The following is a 26,204-nucleotide window of genomic DNA, read 5'->3' on the forward strand; positions in this document are numbered from 1 at the left end:
TTTCAGCTTGCCATGTAAAGCTTTCGCTCTTCCGTGGACGAAATATTGTTTGAAACGGAGGAATTTGACGGAGATTAGTTCATTCTCGCTTGGCAATGTAAACCTTTCGTTCTCCAGTGGACAGAAGTTTGAGGGCCTGCCAAACAAGCCATGATTCTGGTGATGAATCAACTGATGGATCTGGATGATGGGCAGCAGCATCAGCAACTTCTTGTCGAGGAAAAGAAATTCACCTCTTCAACGACATGTCACTGTTCTGTTTTCATTTTTATTTTCTTTTTTGATTTTGCCAACTTCATCAGCTGGAAGGACGTCTTTATGGAAGAATCTTGGGAATTTTTTTCCACACGAACCAATCACTCTTGCGATGCAAGTCAAAGAGCGAAACTGCAAAAGAGGGGGTGAGCTCAATTCTAACAGGTCCCTTTCCAAGAAGAAAAAAGGAGTACAAAACTACAAGTCCCTCAAGCAGTTCACCAACAAACTACTCATGCTTACATAAATGCTTCAGAGTGAGCTGAGTAGCTGACAATTTTACCAAACCCTAGGGAGAGCCAATACAAAATTAAGCTTGAGGAAGCATCATCGTTATGATTAGGTTAAACAAAAGGGATTCGAGATTCAGAAGAAACACTCCTAGGCTCATGGGGCAACGGTGGGGACCTTAAATACAGGCTATAAACATGTATACACCTATGCTCTAAGATGAGGGACTTGGAAGCCTTCGGAGAAGTTAGTGCAGAGACAGTTCAACAACTGCTGATTATTCTTGTTCCACCTCATCACCAGTTAGCCTCTCATCATCATCATCATCAGAGTCTTCATCATCATCGTCAGTGTCTTCATCACTGCCATCAGTGGAACCAAAAATTGAATCCTTGGCTGCTGCCGAATCACCCGAGTAAAATTGTCCAAGCTGCATATGGCTAGAGGAAGCATTGCCCGAACTGGTAAGATTCACTGGTGGAAGTGAGGAGAGCGGTTTGGGGGTTAATGGTTTCAGGTAATTTGGAAGGCTTTTTCCAGGCCGAATGTGGATAGCACCTTTTGATTGTGATGCTTTTATGATTGAAGCTGCATCAGATGGGGATGCAATGCGTGCGCCTGCTGCAATGGCTGCAGCCCTTATAGAAGAACCCTCGGGAGTTGCTGGAGAATCGATATTATTTAGACGTGTTTTTGCCTCTGGGTGCGTAGCAGGCACTTGAGCAGAAGATTGAGATTGGTGAAGGCCAAATGATGCATTGCCGTTACTCATCACGCCACCAGAGTTTGAAGAATTAATCCCAGCTGCATAAGCAGTGAGGTCAAAATGACCATGTTAGTAAAATAACGTGACCAGCAAGGATTGTTTATATAAACTGGAACAAAATCATTGCATACTTAAAAAGAACTGCAGTCGGATGTTTGGAGCAATTTATAGATTTCTATAACAAAGTAAAATCATAGCAATACATATGTAACATACCTGTAGACGTTTTGGAGTTGTCCACAGAAGGCATGCAGAATCCAATAGGAACAGTTACAAGCTGCGGGGAAGCAGTAGAATTTGCCATATCTATGTCGCCTCCCTTGTTTCCATTAGCCTGGGACAGTTCATGACCCTGCATATTTCATCAGGTTTTATTACTGTCAGAGTTAAGCTAGTGGAAAAGAGACAGTTGAAATGGAAAGCACTCTGTAATTTATAGCAAGCAAATCCAAGCTATCCATGGCCACTGTTCAAAACCAAAGCTACCACAGGAGCTAAAATAATCAGTACGCCAAGGCTTACAAGATGAGTCTTGATGTTGTCTATCTAACTAGTTATAACTGGCCAGCATACTGCAGCTTCCGGTTCTTATATGAAGGCAACCTATAAGGCCTCTCTCAATGCTCCTACATGGCACTGTCTCTTAAGCACCCACATCAGATTTTTGTCTATGTGGCACATAGTTAATGAGAGAGCATGAGGTTTTCTCTTATGCTAACTAACGTCTGTTCACGCAAACCAACAAGAAATCATTAAATCTCTCTCACAAGTCACAAGTAATAACTGTTTTACATACAATTAAGAGAAAATGCATTGGAGAGGTTGTCTCTTAGCATTTACTATGAACCAAGAGACAACTCTTAAGAGACAATGCATTGAGAGAGACCTCAGTCTTGACTGAACAGGCAACAAGACACACTGCTCTACTGATGACATCAAGAAAACAAGACTAGAGCTAACACTCATTTAAGACATACATCTCAACTAATGACATCACAAGCGTTAATCAACTGATACGGACTTAGAAAACCAACCAAAGTTCCCTAAGAAAAGAAGTAAAAGAGCCGTTTCAAGAATGGTAAATGGCATGCAGCATTCCTAACCCATAAGCTCATTCAGAACAATTATGATTCGAATCTTAGTTCTCAGTTACAACCGTTAGACTAAAAGCATAAGATTTGTCTCTTAAGTGCCTAAGCATGCCAAACTTTCTGGCCTACCTCAGCTAACTTACCAAGTGGAAAAATGGCACCACAATTTAGCTTGCCTACGTCATCCTTCCCAGAATTACATATGTCTATGACACACGGTAAAAGAAGTTTGGCATGCCTAAGGGAGCTATGAACCAAACACTTAGCTAACTTGGTCAAAATTTGAATGTATCAGGCCTTATTAGTGTCTTAGTGAGTCAGTCAGAGCACCTTCGGCAAAATTACACGCTTACATCATTATACATCAATAGGAAATTACTTCCAAGCTTCTAAGCAACATATATTAATGCACCACAAAAAAAAACAGGAGTAATATGAAATTCCATAGTGACACGTACATATAGCACTTCTTTGTGTTACAATAGAAGATACACCACGTATGTCCAATTATTAATTATGTCACCATGTAATTAATTAATGCTTCATTTGTTTCTTATGCAAGTGTCAGAAACTTAGAATTGCATGCTTGTTATGCTAAATGGTGGTTATTCTGTATTATCTTTCTAGCAGAAAGAAAGGCATGATATGTACTCCCTCCGTTTTTTTAGATAGGGCGTATAAAATTTTCATCTGGATTCCTAAATATAAGGCGCATAACTCCCTTCCACGCGCTGCCGCAATTTGCATGCGAATTATCAGCCGCGCGATTTCTCTGCTAACTGAAAAATCGCACCTGCCCTGCTCCCGTGGAGAAAAGGCTAGGCAGTTGGTTGCATGCATGCTCGGGGGATCATTGATGAGTGGTCCAGATTTTTTTTCTTGCACAACTGCATGCGGCAGTTGAGACCGTGCGTGTGGCCGACAGTGCATGGAGCGTTTCAGGCCGCGCGCTGGCGAGTTGCGTTAATAATCGCGCTAAACAATACATGCCTTATATTAAAAAACGGAGGGAGTACATCAATAACTAAAAATGAACATTCTTTTCCTGATATGACGTACCTAATATCCCATATCATTATCTGATATTGCTGAACCTGATGTCTGCTATTTAGAATATTATTTATTATTTACTTCACATGCTAAAATTAGAACACTAATGCACACCAAGTGATCTAAATCCTTGATTCTTTCCCACAACCAATCCTACTCTTATCCATGCCGCGACGGTGAATCTCCTTGTTTACACCATCCGATATAGCTCCACACAAAATTTAGTGTACTTATTTGATATTGCAGATATTAGCACATTTTTCTACAAACTTGGCCAAACTTTAAGAAGTTTGACTTAGGAAAAACCTAGGACATCTTATATTTAGGAACATAGGTAGTATTTCCTAATGCAGTGGTGGCACGGAATAAATGATGCAGTGATCTTCTATTACTATTCATTTGAATTTTGAAGTACCAAAACTTGTATTGATTGAAACCACTAATAATAGCCAACTCAGGAAATGATCCAAGGAAAATTATCATGAGATACTACTATCTGTTTATGAGCCAGATGAAGAATTGCTAAATGATCAAACTTTACTCCACAAGGATACACTGGTTTTGGGTTCATATTTATTGCTCAGGCTAGATGTAGCTCTATGTGCATACTATATGCAAATGAAAAAAAAGATTACACTAAAAAATTATTACCGAAAAATACTAATATCCAGTCAAGTAGTCAGATGCAGGTAGAAAATGGCATATATGGTAGTAGGTTGGAAGTCCAACAAAAAAAAGAAAGATAACGAGTCATCATTAGTTAAGAAGCATGCTTCGAAGAGAGAAACAAATTAACTAGCCATAATAGTGTTCAAAAAGATGGGGGTTTGAAGCAGGAAAATGGTATAGCTTACTACAGCCGACTGTAAGCAATAATATATCTCTTCTCAGTTTTCAGTCAATCACCATAATGCAGCCAGCAAGAATTTATAGTTCCAGATGAACCTGGATCAGCTTCTTGCTGGTCTTCTAAATATATTCAAGTTGATCGGTCACAGTGCAATCACAAAACAACAAAAGAAAACAAGAGAGGCGATATGGAATGGACGCTCTTCATAAGAGAAGAAGGAGAAAAGAAGGCTGCAATGAAATAGATAAAAGACAATTTTAGTTTGCTAACACACGGGGCGTAACCTCATTCTACTTTAGTTATGGACCTATTCCTTTTGACCTTCCTACATGATGTTCACAGTCAAATGGAGTATTTTGTGGTTTTTCTTACATAAATTAATATTACTCCTTTCATATTTTATAACTGATGTTATAGATGCATTTACACATATTTTAAAAAATGGACAACATAACTACAATACTAAACTAAGTTTGTTCTTTTTACCAAGACCTAGCTTTTTTTAGTCCAAATGACCAACAGATGAAGTGAGCAGTACCTCATACAATTGCACAATAAACAAGGAAAAGACAACGTAGGAAGATACAATTATGAAATTTCTGGAGGTCAGTATAGTAAATGACCTCATTAATTTGTGAAGCAATCCCTGAAGATTTTGTTTCTCCTCCTTGCAAGACATTTGCTGAAGATGATGGTGCTGATGTTGATGCACCTCGGTCCGACAATCCATACAACTTGTTAACAGCTACAGAAGCAGGTGTCGTGCTCCCATCGGTTGAGTTATTTGCACCTGATGTTTGCCTGTATTCTGTACACAAGGAAATAGGAGCTGCAGCAACTACCTGACTAGGCCCTTGAGAACCATTTGATGTACTGGGAAAATTAACAGGTTGTTGCGTATACATAGATTGAGTTGGTGCAGAATTCTCTCTTGAGTTGTTTGAATTCCTTTTTCTCTTCTTTGGCTGACCAAAACTGTCTTGGTTTTTTCTAGAACTTTCTGGTGGTTGTGCTGCAATTGGCATCACTGCCAGTGGTGCTACTTGTCCAACACTTCTCTTGACCATGTTAACCTTGTTAGCAGCCTCTTCAAGAGCTTGCATTGCTACAATATAAACCTCTGCAGATGATGCTCCTTCTTCAGCATACCTAAGTGCTTCACGACACAAACTATTGTAACGCCACGTCTGAGATTGCTCGCCATCTTCAACATTACTCCTTTGCTCCTCCTTGGGCTCTTTAGCTCTGCTAACGTCATCAAATTTCTTGTTTGAGCATCTATCTATGGCATCTTTGGTCCACCTTTTTACGATATACTGAGAAGGAAGTGTAAGCACACCTCGTGCACCAAAGACAGTAAGAATATGCCTACAGACAATACCAAAATATTCGAACATCTGACAACTACATTTTGCAGAACTTTCAGAAGAACTGAACTCAACCATATGAGGCTTGCCACTTCCTTGTGATGTTGTCACTTTATACATGCAAGCCTTACGATCCTCCCCTACCATTTCCAATGTGAAAGCAGAGGCATCAATCAACTCCTGTTGAAACTTCAAAAACATTGTCCTTGTGTATAAGTCTGCTCCATGCTTCTCAATAGGAGATGATGTCTTGATATCTGGAAGAGAATACTTTGTTTCGAATTCTTCTCTCACTTCCTTCTCATAACAACTGTCCAGAGCTTTTTCATACTGCTGAATGAATGACTGTGAATTAGTTTTAGCAATGATGTAAGACTCAAAAAATGAACTCCTGCTTGTACACTCCTGCCTTGATGGCTCGTCTCCAAAGAATGTATCCCTCAAATATACTGGTACCCACTGCTGCCGGCAATTGTACATTAAATCAAGCCACTCGTTATTTCCAGATCCAACCTTGGAAATTAATGCTTGCCAATTTGCTTCGAACTCATCAACTGTCTCAGATATGTTGATACAATTGACAAGGTCATCATGAAAGGACGGGAATGCATTTACAAAATGTGATAGCTTATACTGGGCTTCATTCAAGATGTGCCACCTGCAGAATCGATGCCTAGTTTGAGGAAGAACCTTTTGGATAGCTGATTGCATGGCGCCATCATACTCCGTGGTAAGAGAGGCAGGGTGTTGACCAGACATTGCCAAGAGAAGTGTCTCAAACAACCAAACAAACGACGCCTCAGAGTTATCCCTGATGACCGCACAACCAAATAGGACCGGCTGGCAATGGTGATTGACTCCAGTGAAAGTGACAAGCGGGAGCTCATACTTGTTTCTTTTGCAATAGTCATCCAAGAAAACAGCATCCCCAAAGTCCTTAAACGCCATTCTCGCTCTGGCGTCAGACCAAAAGACATTTCCTACAGGATGGCCCTCGACAAACTGCATGGCGTAAAAGAATGCCGGGTCTTCAGCTTGCATGCGTTTGACATAATCCAGAATTACTCGAGCAGCATTTCCAATACCATCCCCAATATAGTGGGGAACCAATTGAGCTATGCTGGTCTGTGGAACAGGCGGCGTAAGAGGCGGCGGAGGAGGCTCAATCGCGAGAAACATACCACCATTCCGGCGAACTCCATAGGAACGCTGCTTCCCACACTCTGAAAGTGGCTTATGGGGGCGCAGGCAATGAGCCTGGTTCTGAGGGACCAGAGGATGGTTATGCGCAGTCTCCAGCTTGGTTATGGACCACTTGCCATTGTCCTGCTTTTTGACCCGGATCATGGCCTTGCACCCAACCCTGGTGACAGCCCGGGTCCGCCGGCCCCTCCCACTGTCTTCACCGCCGGGGCTGGAAGCAAGACCCTCATTCTTCCCGCGGTAGGTGCGGAAGCCCTCCTTGGCACAGACAAACTGGCGGGACATGATGGAGCCGTCCCGGCGCGAGCGGTGCATCACGCTAATCCTGGTGCTGAAGCCCACGCGGTGGGCGTAGACATTGTAGAAAGTCCAGGCATCCTCCTCGTCGTCGAACTCCATGCCCTCGAACGGGTCGATGCCGTCGTGCACGCTGGGGCGCGCGGCGTACGCCGGCGGTGCCCCAGTCGAGCCGTTCCCGGCGTCCAGCTCCATCTCCGTGCCGTAGCCAACGCTGTCGTTGTCCGCGTCGCCCATTTCGCTGTCGGGCGTCCCTTGGTCGCTCCCCGCCGCCCCTCTCTCCATAGCACCCCACACCACAGTAGCAACGGGATACTCGCCCTCCACGCCGCCCCGGGGGATGAAGCCCTCAAGCCAGGGGCGTCACTATTTGCGGCCTGAGGGCGAATATCCAGCCAGCAGCGATTCCCAGGAGCCGGCTGCTCCTGTGCGGAGGCGATCGAGCTGCATACGGCGCGGCAAGGCGGATATGGAGAGGGAAGGTACCGGGAGACGGAAGGGAAGGAAGAGGAGGGGGGGCCCGGCGGCGGCGGTGCTCCGGCGAGGTGCGAGTGGGAGGAGGTGGAGTGGGGCAAAAGGGGAAGAGGGAGGGGCGTGACTGGCTTGGGCGGTTTGGGGTTTGACCGGGCCGGGCGCGGGCGCACCGGATCAGCAGAGAGGGTCCGGCTAGCTAGGGTTTGTTCCCGTCCCCTCCTCTCCTCTTCTCTCCACCTGGGTGGTGGGGCTAGTCCCGTGGCCCACCGCGATTCCCTGTACTTTGACGTGCAACTGAACACAACTGGACGGAGGAATGGAATGAAATCATCGGACCGAGGGTCAAAAGGCCCCAAAATAGTGCTGTCCTCTTTTTTCCTTCCTTTTTTATTCTTTTCCCTTTTCCTTTGAAAAATAATGGAGTTTGCTGTCTTTGTTTAATTTTTCTCGAGGCAATAACGAGAGACTTGTGGCTTGAGAAAAATTGGCAATTAAAGAAGGTAAAAGATTGAGTTTTACATAGTATAGTTATGCTGGACGGGTGCATAAAGATTGAGCTAAGCTGTCATTCTAGCTTTAATCTGACATTTTGACTTATGCATTGTTTATTTGAATGAATTTGCTATACAACCACCGGCATTTCTCCCTCTGGATCATTGATCCACGCAGCCAAATATTATTAAAAACTAGGCAACGTCAAGCATCGAAGCCCAACAAGATCAACCTCCAAAAAGACATGAGGCCGTATGCCTGACAAGCTGAGATAGAGACCACACTGGAAAACAAAGCATCATCGGAGTTATGTGTTAGGGTCAGAAGTGGTTGGGGTAGAGGGTCTTCTCTGGCTCGAGAGGTTTCGAATGAAGGGTTGATTCAACAGACCACCGGCAGCATCGACAAAGACGAGGTTGAACCTAAGGAAGAAAATGGGTGTGTTTGCTGGAAGAAGAAATAGAATGGATGTTCAATCTAGATCCAATGCCACGAAATTGACTTTGAGTTTAGAAAAAAAAATGACTTGAGCTTAATAGTTCCTTATTTTAATACATGCTTGAGCAATCGAATGGATGGAATTGCTTTAGTTATGTGTCGTAACACCATGGCGTGTTGCGGTGGCTTGTTCATCCGAGATTCCAAATGTCTCTCATATAATCGACTCTAACAAATATTAAGTACTTAAAGTCGATTCTCCAAAAGAACATCATATTTACCTCATTGTTTCTCTCCTTGTATTGAGACCCTTGAATTATGGCAGGCTATGACGAAAATTCATATATAGATATTTTTTTTGGAAAGTCTCTGCATCTACAATTTCTTCATATTTTTTCAAACTTGCGAATAATATGGTAGCTAAATTTCAAAAATATAATAAAAAATGCATCACTATTTTCTTTTGAAGACTAAGATTAGATCGAGCGTGCAAACAAAGAGGGGGGGGGGGGTGAATGACGTCTTCTCTTGTAGTGGCTGTCTTAATCAAATTTCTCTCTAGGCACGATTGTCTTGTTGTTGCAACATCTTACATGGCGACACGACAACGGTAGAGTTTGACTAAAGCACGGAGAGAGGAAAGGGTGCAAGGAGGTTTGAAGTGGAGGTGCAGAGCGACAATTGAGCTGACGGGATAGGCGGAACTATGCCTTGTCTTCCTGCGGATGTGGTAATATATCCTCTCGTTTGTTACTCCGTATCAATGCATACATACCTCTGTAGTTTGTGCATAGTACGTGAGTTTCACCCAAAACAGAACATAATATATGATTTCTAATTGCCATTAGATAATGCAAGTTGAAACGTGCAAATGACATCACTTATACAAGCAACCAAAAGATGTTCGTTTCTCTCAAGAACTTTGCCAAATTTGAACAATTGCCATTCATATGCATGTAACTATTTCACTTAAAATCTCGAACATTGTGGTTTCCTTTCGTTCAGGGTTAAACATAGACCAAAAGTGGGATCAGCATCCGAATACTGGATTCAAGACCTCTTGACTCAACTACTATGTCTAGAGTTACATGCACCAACCAATTTACTTAACTAGAACTGATAAAGAAAAGTGAGAAGTGCCACCTGTGCTCTGCACTAGTCAGTTTTCAAGGTTGCCAACACAACACGTGAGTTTAGGAAGAAATTTTCGCTACAACTATGTAAGAAGGGTGCGTGCGTGTTCATTGCAATAAAAAAACATATCATCGAACTTGAATGGTGGAAGGCAGATATTTGAATTCCGTGTGCATGCCTGTAGTTTGAGTTATGAACATGTAGGATCATATCAGTTTCTTGCTGCCCTGCACTGTGAATTCGAACAGGGGAAATATAGTCAAATAAAACTGTCAGTGCACAATTTGAGAAGGCTACGCAGGCAGCCTCTTAACCTCACCCCAACTCCCCAAGGCTTAGTGCAACACCAGAGTACAGAAACCTTTGAACAACTCTATTCCAGGAATCCATTTTTACAAATTTGTATACATAATATTACAGTAATCCACATGCTTCTGCATTACTCCCTTCAAAACAAATTTCTCATCCAAGACTAATCACAACTCCCAAATAAACACCTCAGAATCCTTTTGTTTTTTCAAGGATATAAGGCAGGACCATCTGAACCAAAATGCTCTTCTGAATCTCAAGCCCAAGTTATTGAACACCTAGCTAGTGCGACCAGCCCACCGTAAGCGTGGCAGCTTCGTACCCTTCTTTCCCGCCACCACCGAACCGTATGGCGCCGCTGCTCCCCTTCCTCGCCCTCCGCCTCCGGTCCATGCTCCCGCCCTTCCCCACCACCGGCGCCGCCGCCTTCGCTCCGAAATCCTTCCTCCCGGCCCCGCCGGCCTTTTCCAGCAGCCGCACCACCTTAGACTTCCCCGCGACAGCCGCGGACGCCGCCGCCGTCCTCCCTTTCATCGTCGTCGCCTTGGCGTTCGCGCCGCTCTTCAGCAGGATGTCCACCACGTCGGCGCGCCCGGCCTCGGCGGCGCAGTGCAGCGCCGTGTACCCCTCGGCGTCGGACGCCTCGAGGTCGGCGCCGCGGCCGATGAGGTCGCGCACCGTGTCGGCGCGCCCCTTGAACGCGGCGCGCATCAGCGGCGTCCACCCGTGCGCGTCCCGCCCTTCCACGGATGCGCCCCCGTCGGCGGCGCGGCGCACGGCGCGGGCCTCCCCCTTGCGGGCCGCGGCCAGGATGGCCTCGCCCAGCCCCAGGTAGTCCATGATCCGCCCGTTGTGCCCTTCCTCGGCGGCCGTCTCGTAGGCCGTCTTCCCCTTGGCATCGCGCACGGATGCCGTCCCCGCCGGCCCGTGCGCCAGGATGAGGCGCGCCACGGCCTCGTCCCCGCGCCTGGCTGCCGCATGGAGCGCCGTGCCGCCGTCCGCGCCGCACCTCGCGTCGGCGCGCGCCCCCGCCGCGAGGAGCGACTTCACCGCGTCCCGGCACCCGGCCTCCGCCGCCAGGCGCAGGGCGGTCTTCCCGTCTCGCCCCGCCGCGTCGATGGACGCGAAAGAACCGGAGAAGGAAGCGGAGGAGGAGGAGGTGGGGGAAGCAGCGGAAGCGGGCTGCTGCTGCTTCCCGAGGAGCAGCTTGAGGACGTCGCTGTGTCCCGCGGCGGCGGCCTCGTGGAGCGCGTCGGAGCCGGCGGGCGTGGCGCCGTTCGCGAGGAGGAGCTCCGCGATGAGGCACTCCCCGGACGCCGCGGCGTTCTCGAGCGGGGTCCGCCCCCGGCTCGGTTTGTCCGCGTCGGCGCCGTACTCGAGGAGCACCTGGACGATGTCGGCGCGGCCGAGGCCCACGGCGAGGTCGAGCAGCGTGCTCCCGGACTCGTCGACGGCGGCGTCCGCGGCGCGCCACGAAGGGTCGCTCCTGTCGAGCACCTCCCTGAGCGCCTCCACGGCTCCCGCGGCGACCAGGCGCGCAGCCACCGTGGCGCCCACGAAGCAGGCCCTGATGCCGCTGTCGACGAACACCTGCTTCTTCCTCGCCGAGAACCACTCCGGGTTCACCGAGTCCAGCGCCGACACGGGCTCCCTCACGGCGGCGCCGGGCGCCACCACGCTGTGCAGCAGGAACGAGTCCTCTCCGCGGCCGCCGCCGGGGCCCTCCGGCGCTGCCGAGGCCAGGTACAGCACCTCCACGGTCACCGCGGCGAGCGGCGCCAGGATCCCCGTGTGCGGCCGGACCGCGAAGCGGCCCCTCACCGCCGGCTGGAGCCTGAACGCCACCGGCATCGTGTGCATCGCGTTCCGCAGCGTCAGCTCCCCCCTCGCCGGCCTCCCGGGCTCCACCCGCACCACCACCTCGTTCGACGGCTCAGGTATCACGAGCCGATCCATCTCCTTTCCTTCCTCCCTTGTCGATCCGCACGGCCCTTCACGTGATCTAGCTTGTTGCTTCTTTAGACCGAGTACAGCTACTAGCAGCCTAATGCAGCGATGTTCTTGGTTGGGCTCGTGGTGGAAGAAGAAGCCATCAAAGGGAGTGAGAGGAGTGAAGGGGTCTTAAAAGCAGCGATGGCTTGGCCGGCGCGGCGTGGAGTGGTGCCACATGGTGGGTGTAAACAACAAGGAGGACTTGTTCTATACGATGGCCGCGGCAAGAGAGATTGTTTTAATTAGTTGGCGCCATTCGAGACGGGGGTTTATTCAGCGGGGCAATGGAGACGGGGGATGGAGTTTAGCGGCGGCAACTTCCGCGAGGCCTTGCCGTCGCTCTCGCTCGTCATTGTACGAAATAGTAATAAATATACTAACGATATGAACAAAGCAGATCTGATTGGGTTCTTAAATCGCCATATTTCTATTGCAAATTTTAGTTAATAGCATGTGGCATTTTGACAGCAAGAACGGTTAAATAATTCTCCTGAGATAAACTATGGCGTATTCTGTATTATTAACTCGACCTACTAGTAACTTACAGCATGCCTGAAGAGACTAGACTACAGCTGCCATATTCAGTTTCTTCAGAGCCTGAATGTAACAAAAGGATCTATGGATATGGATATTCCTTTTTTGGGGGAAATTACTGTAAGAAAAAAAATTGTTTTTGTACCGGGAGATGCTTATTCTCCAGACAGCATGACCCCTGAAGGCTGAATTCATTCTTCCACTGATCTTGTCCTGTGGGTAAGAGATAGCATAAACATGATAATGCACTGTCCCTCAACTGCTGTGGAAAAACTTAAATCCAACACACTGAATCCTTGGTATGTCATAATCCAAGTAAGGTCAATCATGTCACTGTAATGCATCTAGGCCAACGTTGCTAACTGGTCTGTCTATTTTGATGATCACCAACCAATTACTAACCTAACTGGTATTCGGAATATCAGACCGCAGTTAGTTTATGCGACGGCAAGAGACAAGACCAGTCTACTTCTGTGTTCTGTGCATAGTATTTCCTTGGAAATCCTCACAAGTAAAACTCTTTAAGTTCAGTGGTGATGTTTCATGGGACTCTCTTTGTATTAACTTGAAAACATTTCTTACGCTACCCTGCCTCTTGTTTGTTACTACTAAGAAATTGGTACTAAAAACGACAAAAGTTGCGCTAACCCTTGATGAAACCTTCCGTATAGGACATTAGAATGTCTTAATCAGAACCCTTGCATTTGTCATACTAACCACCCTCCAACCGAACCGTATAGAAGGCAAATCAAAACCGCTTGTCGTTTACCCAGTCTTTCTGCTCACGTGGATTATTTAGTGTTAATTACTGAAAGTGCCAAGGCATTGCTACTATCACCAGCGTCCTTAGTTAAAATACTCGGCCCTTGGGGACATTGAGATTTGGTGCTGTAAATTGCTTTGGTTCCATCTTCTCTCATTGCTCCATATAAAGTACTATAAATTTTCTTTTTCTCGAAATGCCAGCGAAGAGCTGGGAATTTACAATGGAAGGAGAAGTTCATGCTTATCTCTCCACACTATCTCCAATTTTTACTAATTTGTTGCAAGGTAAGTACAATATTCGCCTGTCATTGTAGATGCAATACTTATCCTGCTTGGATAGGTATAGCCTACTCTGGTGGAAGTTACATTGTCTGACATTCTCATTTTCTTGCTGTTTCTGCTGAGCCCAGTTAGAGACAAAAGTTACTGATGAATTGGTCAACACATCCTGTTCGGGTTAGTATCTTTCTTTGTGTTGAAAAGTTTATGATGCTTCAACCAATCGAAGAAGACTGGGTAAGCTGATAAGATTGGCTTGGTCCTGAAACCGTCCGGATGCAGTCTGAATTGACTGAGCATTTGGGCATTTGCTATGGGTATTTCAAGTAAGATACGAAGAGGTTGATTGTGCTGTGATCTGAATTGACTTCATCACGCGGTTCTCTTGCGTGGCTAAAGATTTTGCCATAGCAAATGGGAACTCGGTAGTAGTCAGTACATCATCATAGTACTGTTCAACACTCGGGATAGATTATTGTACAGCCGATGATAACTGGATTGCTGTTTTGGTTATACTGCTTGCAAAAGCTGACCTTTACGAATTATAACGACAGCTAAAGAACTCAAATTCAACTGAAAATGGTGAGTTAAGAACTAAAGAACTGTCAAGTGTCCATAACAAATTAACAACCAATGGACCATCTCATTATTGGCCACTGAGATATGGCAACTGGTGTTACTGATCTACAGCACATTCTAAAACTGGCCATGCAAATTAATCTATGCTTGAGCCCCCACAACTAGCTGCACACTATCAACACTGAATCAGTCACTGACGTTGAGAGATCATCAGGCTGCCCTGACATTCAGACATATGGAGCTAGCCAGCAGCACCGTCTTCTTCTCTTCCGCTCATATCATCGATCTTTCGCTATCGCCATTGCTACGCAATAACGTCATGTTTGGACATTCCGTATATCCGTACTCGCCTTTCAGCCTTTCAGGCAGCTGTTAACTACCATCAGATGATCGACGCAGCTGGACTGCAAACTGCAGCTTTGGTCGTACGGACCGTGCTGAGCGAGTGAGCATCACAACTAAAAGTGGGAGAAAAGGGTACTTAATTTAGTCATGGGTATACACGTCGCTGCCGTGTAATTTTCACTCCTAATCATTGTAAAATAAGCTTAAGCTTAAGCTGTGCATCGTCATAGCTGCAGATCACAGCACGTGTGTGTCCAGCTACCATAAGTAGTCCTTAGCTGCATTTCAGGTACAACACGGATATCTCATTTCTCAGGCCAGCATCAACGCTTCTTGCAATGATATATGTTGTCGTTTTCTCTTCTGAATCCAGCTCCAGCACAACCACTTCGTCCAAAAGAAGGCTGGTTTGATGCTCTTAGTTCCTCAAATCACACTGGTGACAGTGATTGCTTATTACTTAAAAGAGTAAACTCACCTCACGCTAGGCATGATGTTATTAGTTCCTCAAATCACACTGAAATGCGGATAAAAGGTGACATCTGGAGCGTCTGCTGCAGACCCCCAGGATTGATATGCCGGGACCTGATCTCTCACTCCCGCAAATACATGCTCTTATCTCTGGTTCCAAATATAAGGCGTTGGTGCATCAGCTAGCATCACCGGGTATCTTTGGCAATGGTTAATACTCCCTCAATTTCCTAAAGGAGGGTATATTAGCTTTGTGGTAAAAAAAAGATTTATCTTAAATCAAAGTTTTTTAAAATTTAGCCATATTTAGTGATGAAAGAGTTGTCGGAAAATTAAGCAATTTCGAGAATAACAATTCAAATGAATAATTCCAGAATATAGATCATGACGACAGTAGCAACTAGCAGATGCATCTCGAAAATACTAGAAGTATTAAACAGCGCAACGAACAACAATATGAACTCGCAGATCATAACTAAACAACAGATCGAATCACAATGTACGTACTATTGCGGTGGAGAGGAAGCCGTTGATGTTACGTTCGCTTGACAAAATTGTTGACGAAGAAGACGGCGTCGCGTCGCGCACCCGCCGAATCGAGAAGGCAGACGACCCGTGGTTGCAGGGAAGCGAGCAGTCGCGTGGAGCGCTTCCCAAAAACCTTATCAGCCCTCTCCCGTACAGGATCGCAAATGTGAAAGCTTCCGGAGACCTGCTCTCCCGATCGCTGGTGCACGCCAGCGCTCGGGATGGAGTAGACTACGACGATGGCACAAAAGCGAGAGACAGGTGAAACCCTAGCGCGGTTGTGTTACGTACCGATCGGAGGGACGGGCGGCTGTATATATAGTCACGCAGGTATAGGTCGGTTCGGTTTAGGAAACCTAAATCGACTCCACAAAATCTGCACGCGTCCGTAACAGATTCCAAAAATATCTCGCGCGCGTGACAAAAAGATAAGAGGCCCAGCCCCGGCCCGGCCCTGCCCGGCTCGAACTCGAACTCGAGCTCGATCCACGAAACGCGGCGCGCGCGCGTCGTGGCAAGCGGAGGAGGAGGATGAGCGCGCATGGGGATTTCCCTTGCTCACTTGCTCAATAGGTGAGAAACAACATCCCTTATATGTTTGTCTCACTCATTCTAAACTAGCAAGGTGGGACTATTCTTTCCCACCCACTCTCCTCATCCCACTTCATGAATGAGGCTTTGAGATTTTTCAGAATTTATTAAAACTTGGGCTTGGACTGATCAGGCCCACCAAATTCTAACAATCCCCCACCAGATCTCAAATAGCCATTTAGAGATTTATCTGTTCTCGCTACTTGTTTATATACTAGTGTTTCAGCAGAGACTGTTAAGTTGAACTTCTGCCTAGAACTTTAAGTTACATCCATCCACACTCACAATGGACTAAGCCTTGAATTGCAAGCTGGCGTGAAATAGATTTCACTCAAAGTCAACCAATACTGGGCTATCAGTAGTCTACCCCGCGGATGGAGCATATGCGTCATACTCCGTGGTCTCTTCATGAGTTACTAGAGATCACGCAAATCTCATAGACTGCGACGTTAGACAGTCGGACTCATATATGTGTGTTCTTTCAAGAATACTCTGTAGGACAGCATCTTTCGCTACTCATAGCCGCAATGAACACATTAAGACATGTCGCCAACCTGCCTTACAACAATTTGAGAGTCGCACATCTTCACATAGAGAGGGTTATAACATACTCTCCTCTGTTATACCGATAGATTCGTTCTTCCCAGATCCTACTTCACGGGATCTCCGATCACATAGGTTGGGTTACCACTATGGCACAACATTCATGGGTCTCAACCCCATCTCCCTCGATGCACTCTCTATCACATTACATGATAGTCCCTTGGTAAAGAGATCTGACAGGTTTTTCTCTATTTGAATATATGTAACAGTTATCACTCCGGAGTTTTTCAATTTCCTGACAGACTGCACATGTCTCCTCACATGTTTCGATGACTTCGCGTTATCCTTTGAACTGTTTACTTTAGTAATAACCGTTTGATTATCACAGTTCATCAGAATAGCTGGCACTGGTTTTTCAACCACCGGCAAGTCCATCAAAAGATCTCTCAGCCACTCTGCCTCAAAGATGGCTGTATCGAAAGCAGCAAGCTTTGCTTCCATAGTTGACCTTGTCAATATGGTCCGTTTGCAAGATGTCCATGATACTACACCACCACCAAGTATGAAGGAATACCCGGTTGTGGCGTAGAGATCATCTGCTTCAGAGATCCAGTTCAAATCACAATATCTCTCAAGCACAGCTGGATGCCCTGAATAATGTATTTCATAACTCATCGTACCTTTTAGATAGCGCAATATCCTTTCTAGTGCACGCCAATGATCTATACCCGGGTTTGACGTGAACCTACTCAATTTGCTCATAGCAAAAGAGATATCAGGCCTCGTAGCGCTAGCTAAGTACATAACGGAACCGATTATTTGAGAGTATCTCAATTGATCTTTCCCTTCTCCATTGTTCTTTCTGAGTATCACGCTGGAGTCATAAGGTGTTGGTGAAGGTTTGCTGTCAGTAAAACCGAAGCGACTCAAGACCTTCTCAACATAGTGGGATTGCAACAAAGTAATTCCACTCTCATCCTTAACCAGCTTAATGTTAAGAATAACATCAGCCTCTCCCAGATCTTTCATATCAAAGCAATTTGATAGAAACGACTTGACCTCATTTATCACTTTTATGTTTGTACCAAAAATTAGAATATCATCCACGTACAAACACAAAATAACACCTTCGCCCCCACCATGGCGATAGTGCACACATCTATCAGCCTCATTAATGACAAAGCCTGCAGAAGTTAAAGTTCTGTCAAACTTCTCGTGCCATTGCGTAGGTGCTTGTTTTAGTCCATACAAAGATTTTAGTAACTTGCACACTTTTCTCTCTTCACCCTTTACCACAAATCCATCTGGTTGTTCCATGTAAATTTCCTCTTCCAACTCTCCGTTAAGAAAAGATGTCTTTACGTCCATTTGATGAACGACAAGACCATAGGAGGCAGCCAGGGATAGTAGTAATCGAATGGTAGTAAGTCTAGCAACGGGTGAATAGGTGTCGAAGTAATCTTCGCCTTTTTTCTGAGTGTAGCTTTTCGCCACAAGCCGTGCCTTATACTTTTCAATAGTACCGTCAGGCCTTAGCTTCTTCTTGAACACCCACTTGCAGCCTACTGGCTTACAACCGTGGGGTCGTTCAGATAGCTCCCAAGTCTCATTAGAAAGAATGGAGTCCATCTCACTCTGGACAGCTTCTTTCCAGTCATCTGCATCCGGAGATGCATATGCCTCTGCAATGGTTTTGAGAGTATCCTCCACAAGGTACACAATGAAGTCATCACCGAAGGATTTTGCAATCCTTCGTCTCTTACTCCTGGAAGGAGCTTCATTGTCATCCTTCTCAACATCATCCTCAGGATGTTCAGATTCATTATCAGATGTATTAGATTCAGGTATGCTAGACTCAGGTAATATTTCAGAAGAAATTCTAACAATGCTATGCATATCTTTCATAGCAAAAATGTTCTCAAAAAATGTTGCATCACGAGATTTTATAATAGTATCAACATGCATATCAGGTACCTCGGATTTAACTACTAAGAATCTATAGCCCACGCTCCGCTGAGTATAGCCTAGAAAGATACAATCCACTGTCTTAGGTCCGAGCTTGCGTTTCTTAGGAATTGGAACGTTGACTTTCGCCAAACATCCCCAAGTGCGCAAGTAAGAAAGTGATGGCTTTCTTCCAATCCACTCCTCGTAGGGAGTCTTCTCTTTATTTATTTTTGGAACTTTATTCAGGACATGACATGAAGTCAGTAGCGGCTCCCCCCACCATGCCTTAGATAAATCGACAGTGGCTAACATGAAATTCACCAAGTCAGTCAGCGTGCGGTTTTTCCTCTCGGCGACCCCGTTTGATTGGGGAGAATAGGGAGGCGTCCTCTCATGAATAATACCATGTTCCGCACAAAACTCATCAAATACATTGGAAAAATACTCGCCACCATGATCCGACACCTAAAACGTTGAGATTTTAAAGTAGTCTAAAGCCTCATCTTTAGTTCGCAACAAATAAACATAGCAGAACCTAGTAGCATCATCAATTAACGTCATGAAATATCTCTTTTCACCTTTTGTCAACACACCATTCATCTCACAAAGATCAGAATGTATGAGTTCTAGAGGTGCCAGATTTCTCTCCTCGGCCGTCGTGTGGGGCTTTCGAGGTTGCTTTGATTGCAGACAACTATGGCACTTAGAACTTTTGGCAATGGTGAAAGTAGGAATTAAACTCATAGTGGATAGCCGAGACATTAAACCAAAATTAATGTGTGACATAAACGAGAGTGCAAACACTTGCATTATCATTAACACTGCCACAAATATGGTTCACTGACATATCACTAAAATCAGAAAGGGAAAAACGGAACAAGCCTCCGCACTCATAGCCTTTACCAATAAATTGTCCATGTTTGGACACAACTACTTTATTAGACTCTAAAACTAACTTAAAACCATCTCTGCATAAAAGGGAACCGCTAACGAGATTCTTGTTCATGGAGGGGACATGCATCACGTTCCTTAGCCGCACGATCTTCCCCGAAGTAAACTTTAGATCGACCGTACTAACACCACGAACAGCTGCATGCGACCCGTTCCCCATCAAGACGGCTGAATCCCTTTTATGCTGGTAAGAAGTAAACAAAGAGATGTCAGAACATACATGAACATTAGCACCCGTATCAATCCACCAACATGGAGATTGAAACACTGAAAGTACAGTTGGTAAAATACTGTACGTGTCAATGTCGCTAGCGGTCACGACATTGACAGTCTTCTGCCCCTTTTTCCCTCTTCGATCTGCACGATCAGGATAGTCTCTAGAAAAGTGGCCGAGCTCTCCACAAGTGAAACAATTCATCTCGCCTTTGTTTACTTTCTTCTTCTTCTTGAAGGTAGTAGTCTGCGCAGGCTTGTTGTTGTTAACAACAGCAGACTTCTTCCCTTTGTTCTTTCCATTGCCGCAAAAATTCCTCTGTACCATATTGGCGTTAGACGGAATATCAGCAACCTTCTCAGTGGTGTCCTTAGCCCAAGCTTTCTCTTCAACATCAAGGGACGCTATCAGTTGTTCAACTGATATTTCCTGTCTCTTGTGTTTCAGAGACGTGGCGAAGCTCCTCCATGCAGGAGGTAACTTTGCAATAATGCACCCAGCCACGTACTAGTCGGGCAATTCACACTTGAGAAGCTTGAGCTCTCTCACAATGATCTGTATCTCATGCGCCTGTTCAACTACAGAACAGTTATCTACCATCTTGTAGTCGTTCAGTGACTCCATGGTATACAGTTCACTGCCTACATCGGTTCCACCGAATTTAGCATCCAGTGTATCCCACAGCTCCTTCCCGTCTTCTATGTGCATATACACATCACAAAGACGATCAGAAAGAACACTCAGAATGCATCCTTTAAAGGCAACATTGGCATCCTGGAAATTTTTCTGATCTTTCTCAGATAAATATCCCTCTGGTTTGCCGTCTGTCACCTAGAATACTTTCAGAATCTGCAACCAGAGCATGGCCTTTAATTGCCATCTCTTGAAGTACATCCCGGAAAATTTATCATGCTTCAATGCATCGGCGAAACCCATAGTTAAATCAGGAAATTGCTTACAATAAGGTTTTTGGATTGTTGGAAAATTAAGCAATTTTGAGAATAACATTTCAATGAATAACTCTAGAATATAGATCATGACGACAGTAGCAACTAGCAGATGCATCTCGAAAATATGAACTCGCAGATCATAACTAAACAGATCGAATCACAATGTACGTACTGTTGAGGTGGAGAGGAAGCCGTTGCTGTTACGTTCGCTTGACGAAGTTGTTGACGAAGAAGACTGCGGCGTGGCGCGCACCCGCCGAATCGAGAAGGCAGACGACCCTTGGTTGCAGGGAAGTGAGCAGTCGCGTGGAGCGCTTCCCAAAAACCTTAATCGCCCTCTCCCGTACAGGATCGCAAAGGCGAAAGGTTCCGGAGACCTGCTCTCCCGATCGCTGGTGCACGCCGGCGCTCGGGATGGAGTAGATTAAGACGACGGCGCAAAAGCGAGTGACAGGTGAAACCCTAGCGCGGTTGTGTTGCGTACCGATCGGAGGGACGGGCGACTGTATATAGTCACGCAGGTAGAGGTCGGTGCGGCTGTATATATACCGACGCAAGGTGGGACTATTCCGTTCCCACTCCCCTCATCCCACTTCATGAATGAGTCTTTGAGATTTTTTTCAGAATTTATTAAAACTTAGGCTTGGCGTTAAATTTTTGTGTAATTTGAAAAATGAGGTATGCCATGTGTTAAATTTTTGTGTGGTTTATATGTCAAAATTAAAATCCCTCCAACATTGCCTATGCCAACTATCTCTCCAGTCTCCACTGCCTCGTCCCTTTGTCTGCTCAATTCGGAAGTAATAATAATCACAAGCAACAATTATTTCGTAGGAGTTACTTTTGCAAACTTGTACTCCCTTTGTTTCCGTGCTCTGTCACTGGTCTGACATCGGTTGTGAAAGGATACATAAGACAACTTGGGTAAGGTTAACCCTTCCTTTTTTTTTCGGGAACAACCATCGGACTCTATTTCATAAAATAAAGTACACTAGATTGATAAAAATTGAGTTAAAATAAGTAAAGAAGGTACTTGACAAAACTAAAAGCTACTTCATGGTTCTTCCAAATCAACATCACTAGATTCGTCTTTCGCATCTTGACATTCCTCCATATTCAGTGACGAAATTGCAGGACATCATCCTCGTGCAAGCTGGACTAACCACATAGGTTTTGAGAAGCCGCATGAGCCGCACAACTCAACCTGTGGGAACCTAAGTTTGTTGATCGCATCATGGCCATGGACACACCTCTTGCAAGCAAGCTGTGAAACTACCGCTTCGTCGATGAATCGACAAGGAAAAAATTTAAAACACCAAAAGATGAGTCATTCGAACCATTGACTCCATGGAGGCCATGACGCCTACACCAGAACATGTAGCCAGGACACAAATCTTCTAGATGATGCCATCTTCAATGTCAAGATGTCACCACGTAAACCTAACAAGAATAATAGCGAAACAAGATGTCAGGCGTTGATTCATGGTTCTCCCATCTCTCATTGCCAGATCGCTGTTAGAGACGAGGAGAACCCCCGAAGTTTTCTTCAAAGAGGACGGCTAGGGTTTAGTCTTCTCACTCAAACTACATACATGTATAACCCTTCCTATTAGGCTATTCTTTTGGAGAACACTGATAGTCTTCTCACTCAAACTACATACATGTATAACCCTTCCTATTAGGCTATTCTTTTGGAGAACACTAATATATCAGTCTGCGTTATTCCATAGTTGGACCTAGCGGGTATAGCAATCTAATAGATCTTGGACACCAGGGCTAGAATGCTATGTAAGCGGAATAGACTTTTATTTGCGGATCTTTTGCAATACCCAATGATTCAACAAAACATTCTAGAGACTTCAACAATGATGGTCCTAGTGTACCTTGCTCCATTGCGAGTCCTTGCGAGATTAACGCCATGGTCGTGCGTACGTTCTTCTTTTCTCTACCTCTTCCCTTCTCAAGTTCCCCTGATGGATGAAGAACGGCCTTACGGTGTATGTGCCGTTTTCTGCAGTGCTGCAGCCTGTCGGCGTCTTAATTGATCTCCGTGAGTGCGTGTTATGAGCGATGGCACTGCGTACGGTGATTAAACAACGGAGGGACCAAACCTTTTATTTGAACTGAGAAGGCGTCTCCTGACCGAGCGGTCGCGTCTCTCGCAAACAGACGCAGCGCTCCAAAACGACAAGGCGCCTCTGTCTGAGATGTCCTCGTGCGTTTCGTCTAATCCCCTTCGTTATCGCAACGGCTGCATGCAGTACGTCCTATCGCTGCAATGCATCCGTTCAATTCTTGATCTGCTTATACACATGCATGATCGATCAACAATCTAGAGTACACAATACACTAGTACACAATACACTAGTCAATAATAAACAGGCTACTTCCTTTGAGACCCATACACCATATAATTGAAGATTAAATAGAGGGAGAAAAGAGGGAATTAAAACCCATAATTCTAATCAGTTATATTAGAATCCATCACATTAATCTTTTCTTATTAGAATCACTCCATAATTTACATTGGCCACATAAATATTCTTATATGCTAGTGTAGCGAGCCCATGATACAATACGGATTGAGGTTGAAACAAATTGTCTAGTTTCTTTCCATTAGTTCGGATTTTTGGTTGAGACGACTAGCACGGTCAATTCAACAGTTAGAATGCTGGTTTAGCACATCCAACATGATGTAAGAAGTGATCTTTTTGTAAGAGCTGCGCGTGTAAGGAGTGATATCACGTCTACTGACTGAGTGGTTGGATACAAATCTTGATGGACTCACAATTGCAGGTCCTGATGTAGTACCCATGTGTGAGGGTCTCAATATCTTTTATAAGCATGTGTCGAAAATACAGCGTGTCTGAAATGCTGATTTACTGGGCACAAGATTGCATAACATGTGCAACTCAATACACAAACGAGTATCTCAATAACCCAATATGCACATCGGTTGAAACAAATCTGAGTAAAGATGGAAATAACCACGCACCAGAAAACTTGACAAGTTGTTCGTTCGGTGATTGTTCAGGAGTCACGCTTCTTCAAACTAACCTGGTGCAGCTGCAGCCAGCCAGCCGGTGCTGCGGTGCTAAATGGTGTCGCGCTACGACGCAGAACAGCAGCAGGACCCCTGGCCCTCTGCATCGGCAATACCAAAGACTAGTCTGAATCTCTGATGTTGAAGACTATTTAGACGCTGAATGCATGCTTGTTCCGACATCACGACTACGAAATCGATCGACATTCGATAGCAGCACAAATGTGAGCTGCCGGGATAATGCAGAATTCAGAGTTCAGGCACGCATCATTGCACATATCTGAATCTTCCAGATCCACCGACCATCGCGGTTTCGTCTCTTTCTGCACCTTCACCGCCACCGACCAGCGCCTCTGTACCAGGAAAATGGAAACGCTTCTGCCGGCGCACTCGGCCTGGCCATTTCACAGCAAAATTGACCGTTTTGCCTTTGACGCCGTCGGCATTATTCCGATCGTATTGCGCTTGCGCGCGATTACAAAAGCAGAGCATTTTACAGCATCACGGAGCAAGCCAGCAAGGCTCCCACCGTGCACATAGATGCGCAGGCACTGGTTGGTGGTTCCTTTTGCCTCTTCCATGTTAAAAAAATTCTGAAGGACAAAAATGTGCAAGCCTCTGAAATCAATTTATGAAACAACTCACTTGTTGCAGCCTCACACCGAAAAAAAGAGAGGCGAAACTTCTCTTGATCATTGAATACTAGTAAAAGGACGGTTGTGGATTGTTATTTGTTACGTTCCAGACTTTCAGTTATGATCTGCTGTCTAGTCGAATAAAATGAGAACGCGCTTAATTATGAAGAGTTGAAGCCTCTTTCAGGCCTTCACCCGTTGTTTGTGTGTGCCAAGCTACTTTAAGCACGTAAATAACATTCATTTTAACGCCCATCCAACTGCTCCATCGATGCAGAGATGGATGGACAGACAGGCCACATGAACAAAAGCTTGCAGATATAGGAGACCATGCCGTGGCAATACCAATGGAGATAATATCGATTCCAACATGTTGAAACGTTTTTATTACAAGCACCGTGCAGTGCAGGCGTTATATTAGTAGTACATTACAAAATCCATCCATGAGAGACGCAACGGGTTACACATACTACAACGTGCTCAACCGAATCCTGCAGCATATATGTGACCCTTCTCCCAATCATCCTTCTCGCCTACACTGCAAAATAAAGCACGAAAATTAGATCCAACAAGAACTGAAGAACAGAGCGCAAAGAATTAAGAAAGCATAAATAATCTTGCACGTATACCTGCACGCCTGCGAGCACCGGCCGGAGCGCTCAGTCGCTGTCGCTGCTGCTGCTGTGGCCGTCTTCCTTCTTGTGGCCCTCGCCGTGCTTCTTCTCCTTCTTCTTCTTCTTGTCCTTCTTCTCCTTGTGGTCGCCGGACGACTTGTCGCCGTCGCCGTGCTCGCCGGTGATCTTGTCCTTGATCTTCTCCATCATGCCCTCCTTGTGCTCCCCGTCCTTCTTGTGTTCGCCGTCCTTCTTCTTGTGCTCCTCCTCCTTCTTGTGCTCGTCCTTGTGGTCGCTGCCACCGCCCATGTGGAGCTTCTCCTCGATCTTGTGGATGATGCCCGCCATGGCCGGAGTTGTTTCTTCTTCTTCTCAAGGAAATGTCAACGAGAGCTTAGATGCTAATTGGGAATGCGCTGTGGTGATCTTTGCTTGGCTCCTCCTCGCCGGTATTTATAGAGGATCTGAGCGCGTTCCCCGTGGCCTACGGTGGGGGGTGTCGACTGAAGAAACGGAAGGACCACCGGATAAGAAGGAAGAGATCAGATTCAGATCACGCTAAACGCAAAAAAGGAAAGCGTTGGATACAGCGATTATTAGAGGAAGGTAATAGCTTTGTGCACCCGAGTAACGCACCAACCGTTTAGCCGTTGAAATGCCTGCACACCTATTGCATTTCCCTTTTCTCTGCGGGGGGGGCCTATTCTATTCTTAAGCCGATGGTCGGTCTAACAAATTGTAGGTCTGGAAGATCAAAATAAGTTATGTACTGGCAAATCTAACAAATTGTCTCCAATCAATTAAGTTATTACGCATATTTGCTGTCCAAAACAGTTACGTGTATTTTAGACAATCGGGTTTTAACGGAATTATTATTTCAATGTTGGCATAGATGTTGACTGTAAGGAAAACCTCTACAATATAAATAAGAACCTAAATTCACACACGGGAAGACTTGAACCTAGATGTTGGGATTGTACATCAACTCCTCCAACCAAACGTGATAGGCTCACTCCCTTTGTTGGCAAAGTTGTGTTTGGTCAAGCTTAAAGTTGAACAAAAAAGTTTGAGAGATATAAATATAGTATGAAATATGCAACTACTACCTATTTTCTGTTTAATGAACACACCAGCGTCCTCCCCAATTCGGAATACAAAATTAAATATTATTGCTTTTAGTTTGTCTAAAAAGGAGATATATTGACTTGAGTAATTTTGTGCTAATAAAATTATAAACATGGGATGTGCACTCGTATGATTCATGCT

At 45.3% G+C, this 26,204-nt stretch overlaps 3 protein-coding genes across 4 annotated transcripts; all 3 read right to left on the minus strand.

Moving 5' to 3' along the window:
• Positions 1-402: 402 nt before the first annotated feature.
• On the minus strand, positions 403-7,759 carry LOC100844318 (protein FAR1-RELATED SEQUENCE 5). Its single transcript, XM_003559574.4, has 3 exons — positions 4,867-7,759; positions 1,469-1,604; positions 403-1,290 (listed from the first exon to the last, which is right to left on the minus strand). Exons 1-3 carry the CDS (start codon positions 7,393-7,395, stop codon positions 764-766), a joined length of 3,192 nt encoding a protein of 1,063 aa, XP_003559622.3. The 5' UTR covers positions 7,396-7,759; the 3' UTR covers positions 403-763.
• A 2,241-nt stretch (positions 7,760-10,000) lies between these two features.
• LOC100827243 (ankyrin repeat domain-containing protein 65-like) lies at positions 10,001-12,288 on the minus strand. The gene has a single exon (XM_003561584.4). It carries the CDS (start codon positions 11,911-11,913, stop codon positions 10,240-10,242), a length of 1,674 nt encoding a protein of 557 aa, XP_003561632.1. The 5' UTR covers positions 11,914-12,288; the 3' UTR covers positions 10,001-10,239.
• Positions 12,289-24,660: 12,372 nt separating this feature from the next.
• LOC100832107 (dehydrin HIRD11) lies at positions 24,661-25,429 on the minus strand. Of its 2 annotated transcripts, none has more exons than XM_010233580.3 (2): positions 24,954-25,429; positions 24,661-24,857 (listed from the first exon to the last, which is right to left on the minus strand). In XM_010233580.3, exon 1 carries the CDS (start codon positions 25,284-25,286, stop codon positions 24,984-24,986), a length of 303 nt encoding a protein of 100 aa, XP_010231882.1. In that variant the 5' UTR covers positions 25,287-25,429; the 3' UTR covers positions 24,661-24,857; positions 24,954-24,983. The 2 variants fall into 2 exon arrangements, with proteins under 2 accessions (XP_010231882.1, XP_003561646.1); XM_003561598.4 differs by having other exon boundaries at positions 24,661-24,862; positions 24,954-25,424.
• Positions 25,430-26,204: the final 775 nt, after the last annotated feature.

Source organism: Brachypodium distachyon, chromosome 1, assembly GCF_000005505.3.
Source record: "Brachypodium distachyon strain Bd21 chromosome 1, Brachypodium_distachyon_v3.0, whole genome shotgun sequence".
NCBI classification, from domain to species: domain Eukaryota; kingdom Viridiplantae; phylum Streptophyta; class Magnoliopsida; order Poales; family Poaceae; genus Brachypodium; species Brachypodium distachyon.

Bases quoted from the DNA above. Each gene is read 5' to 3' on its own strand.
- LOC100844318 (XM_003559574.4), bottom strand. From the start codon at position 7,395: ATGGAGAGAGGGGCGGCGGGGAGCGACCAAGGGACGCCCGACAGCGAA. The intron at 1,605-4,866 runs GTCATTTACTAT...TGAAATATGCAG, and splicing joins TTGCTTCACAAATTAATGAG to GGTCATGAACTGTCCCAGGC. The intron at 1,291-1,468 runs GTATGTTACATA...CTGCTTATGCAG, and splicing joins CAACTCCAAAACGTCTACAG to CTGGGATTAATTCTTCAAAC.
- LOC100827243 (XM_003561584.4), bottom strand. From the start codon at position 11,913: ATGGATCGGCTCGTGATACCTGAGCCGTCGAACGAGGTGGTGGTGCGG.
- LOC100832107 (XM_010233580.3), bottom strand. From the start codon at position 25,286: ATGGCGGGCATCATCCACAAGATCGAGGAGAAGCTCCACATGGGCGGT.